The sequence below is a fragment of the Chinchilla lanigera genome, unplaced genomic scaffold (genome assembly GCF_000276665.1).
Source record: "Chinchilla lanigera isolate Chin_1 unplaced genomic scaffold, ChiLan1.0 scaffold00149, whole genome shotgun sequence".
Classification (NCBI taxonomy): Eukaryota; Metazoa; Chordata; class Mammalia; order Rodentia; family Chinchillidae; genus Chinchilla; species Chinchilla lanigera.
The window spans coordinates 1,215,611-1,219,371 of NW_004955550.1; the positions used below are offsets into that span (position 1 = coordinate 1,215,611).

The 3,761-nt window shown below is 45.5% G+C and overlaps 1 protein-coding gene across 1 annotated transcript in view; it reads right to left on the reverse strand.

Annotated features, from left to right (window-relative positions):
* Positions 1-136, reverse strand: part of Tep1 (telomerase-associated protein 1) — a gene marked incomplete at its 5' end in the record, with an annotated part of 53,680 nt that extends 53,544 nt beyond the window's left edge. The window contains 1 exon segment of the mRNA XM_013508569.1: positions 1-136. Within this exon segment, the coding sequence (XP_013364023.1) occupies positions 1-113 (113 nt within the window).
* Positions 137-3,761: the final 3,625 nt, after the last annotated feature.

The window sequence follows — 3,761 nt, forward strand, 5'->3', positions numbered from 1 at the left end:
TTATACCCATGAGGCTTCTCCAAGGGCTGCAAGTGAGGAAGCATGGCCAGGCACCGGTTCTCCAAGGACAGGATGCCTGGGTGGGCAGACACAGGCCTGGGGCCTTTCTCCATGGCTGCAGCCAACTAGAACGCACCTAGAAAGACAGACAGACAGGTGGTGAGCACTGGCCTGCAGAGGGAGCTGCTGTGCATTAGGAGTGAATCCCCATGTCCCTGCTGGCTATGCCAGTGACCTGCACACTGAAAACAACCAGTAATTGTTTTCCAGGATTGCATTCATCCAGGGAGGACTCTAAGGAAGAGGGTTAAAAAAGGGGAAGGCAAAAAGTTTACCAGCAAGAAAGTTTTTGATAAAGGAATGACTGGAGAGCCAAGCGTGGTGGTGCACGCCTGTAATCCCAGCACTCGGGAGGTTGAGGCAGGAGGATCGTTGTGAGTTCGAGATCAGCCTGGGCTACAAAGTGAGCTCAAAGCCAGCCTGAACTGCAGAGCAAGACACTGTCTCAAAAAAAGACAGGGAAGAAAAAAAAAAAAGGAATGGCTGGAGAAGGAAAGAATATGTCTTCTCAGGAGGCAGTAAAAGAGACGCAAGACTATCAGTGGGATCCTAACTGCACAGAAGAGGCTCACTTAGAATCTGGATTCTTAGTGCCCAAGAAACAACGTGCTTACCAAGTCGCACATACTACTCCAACTTCCTTGCCTTCAATCCCCTTTTTTTCAACTATGGGACAACGAACCAGGGACCTCACACAAGGCTATATCCCTAGCCATTTGTTTTTGTTTCTGTTTTTTTGAAGTTTTAATTTAAAGTCTTCCTAAGTCACTAAGTTGCCCAGGCTGGTCTTGAACTTGCAATCCCACTGCCTCAGCATCCCAGAGTGCTGGGATCACAGGTTTGCACCATGAGGTCTGGTTTCTATGCACTTTGTCTTAGTTAATTTTTTTTATTGCTGAGACAAAACACCCAACACCCAAAATTCAAAGGGGAAAGGTTTATTTAGCTCACACTTTGTAGTTTTCAGTCCATAATCAGCTGGCTCTGAGGTAATGTGGCACATGGCAGAGATGAACAGTTCATGTGGAGGAAGACAGCAAATGCAACCAGGGAAGAGAGACAAGACTCTTTCTGTCCTTGTATTGTACGTGAGCTACCTGCCCTGGGCGGGTGTAGCACTCACTCTCTTAATGCCAGCATTGGACCAGGAATCAATCACAAATTCTAGATTCAGCCACCTCTGAAAAGCCTACCCACATGACAGCATGAAGCTTTGGGGGGAGGTATTTAGACTCAAACCGTAACACTCTTCAACCAACTAAATGGGATTGTGTTCACCAAACTGTCCTCTTAAGATAACGAATAGGCTTCTTGTTCTAGTATGAATCCACAGATACATGTTGGCTCCTGTCTAATTTACTTCCTAGAGTAGAAAATAGGCCACCACTTGCTGACTTTCTTATTGAAACACTCTTTCTTTGGCATCCACAATGCTACTGTCCAATATTCTTGTAATTCTAGATGCATCTTCTTGGGGGTTCTGTCTCACCATTCCCTAACATTAATGTTCCTTATACTTGTATTCTAATCCTTCTAAATACTTTCCTGGGGCAGTCTCACCTTCAGTGTGACTCCAAATACATTCTACACCAGCAACTCAAATTCATTCTGAATTCATTCATTCACTCAAATTCATTCAGAATTTTCTCCTGACTTTCATACGGTACTCATTTATCCATCTGCCTAGGGCACACCCCTATCTAGATGACTTACAGGCACCCCACATTCCACAGATCCCAAAGGAATTATCACTTTTCCCTCACTCCTTCTTCTGCCTCAAATCTGTTCCCCCTCTTTCATCACTTCTGTTCAGAAGGCTTTTGAGTAAGACACGCCTAGGTTTGACTCCTGGCTCCCACATTCTGGGGTCTTGAGCAAGTTACTTAAATTCTCTGGGTCTCCATTTTCACTCCACAAAATTACAAAAATGCTGATCTCACAGAGATATTATAAGCATAAATGAGAAAAATACACAAGCTCTTGTGGAAATGTCTTACATGTACTAAATATTCAATAAATAAAGGTTATTATTTATTATAATTATTCAGGAAACAACTAATATTATTGATCCTACTTCCTCAACCTGTCAGATGTCATCCAATTGTCTCCATTCCTCCTCCCACCAGCCCTGCACAATCCTCTACTGCAGGTGACTGACAACTTACTGTATGCACATCTGCCTCAAGAGCTCACCCAGAAACACCCCAGCCACCATGTATATATCAGTATATATAGCAAACTCTGTTTATTATCTTCATCAAAATTTAAAAACCATCTTGTTTGCTTCTTTGTGAACTTAGTCTGGTCTTCTCCATACTGAAATAAAAGTCCCTAGGCCGGGCATGGTGGCGCACGCCTGTAATCCCGGCACTTGGGAGGCTGAGGCAGGAGGATCATCGGGAGTTCAAGACCAGCCTGGGCTACAAAGTGAACTCAAGGCCAGCCTGAACTACATGGCAAGACCCTGTCTCAAAAGGGCCAAAAATAAATAAATAAATGAAATAAAAGTCCCTGAAAGGCACCTTTGTCTCATTCCCCTTCTGTATGCCGGGTATCACACACATGACCTAGATTCTGATCGCCTCCCAGGTGCATTGCTTGTTGATACCTACCCCGATCCAACTCAGAGCAGTTTAAGCCTCAACCATAGAATTGCTGAGGTATCTCTGGACTCTGGACTTGTGCACAGGGAGAAGCCTGAAACCCACTTCCCTCTACCCTCAACACCTCTCCTCTAACTTCTCCTTCACCAGGACAGTCAGTACACTTTCCTCTCACTGGCATTCCTCACTAGGAGACCCTAGGAAACCCGGGGCCACCTTAGCACCACTGACCTCTCCAGGTTCTCCCCAAGCCTGTACTTCCTTTACCACAGAACACGTCATGTGCTTGTCCTTTGGCCTACTACCCTGTAAGTTCCTGGGGCAGGATCCTTTTGGCTTTGTTCACCATTGTTTCTACAAGTCCTAATCAGTACAATTTAGAGGCTTGTGCAAATCTGGTAAAAGCTAAGAAGTTTTTCACGGGGGTGGCGGGCACACCGGCATATATACTGTTTAGCACTCGATTTTCAGGATGTACATGACGCCATTCTTGGACTTCCCAAGATTTGTGTAAGCTGTAAATTAAGAACCTTTCCCTGAGGGAATGCTTGAAATATGCCATTAGGAACGTACCAATTTATTCATCTGCATATAAATGTATCTCCCACTACCATTTAAATGTTTTAGGAATAACATTAGTAAGTAAACCACTTAAATCTCAGTATATGAATAAGCTTATGGACAGGGACAAGAAGAGTTTGAAGACAACTTGAACAAAGTAACAGTCCAGGGCTAGAAAGAAAAGCTGTAAACCACAGGTTATCAGTGTAGACATTTCATCAAGCGTGGTGGCCCGGCAGGCACGCTGGAGCACACCTGATGCAATCCCAGCACTCTGGGAGGCTGAGGCAGGAGGTCTGCAAGTTCCAGCCCGACCTGGGCAATGTCGTGACTTAGCAAGACCCTGGCCTAAAAAACCCGACGGCTTCTACCACCTACTGTAGAAGCTGAGGCACAGGGATCACAGGCCAGAGGCCGCCTGGACAACTAAGCAAGACTGGCCTCAAAATGAACACAGCTCAGTGATACAGGCCCTAAGTTCCAACACCAGTCCCCACAGGCGCAGGACGGCTTCTGAGCCCTGCACATGCCCCGACT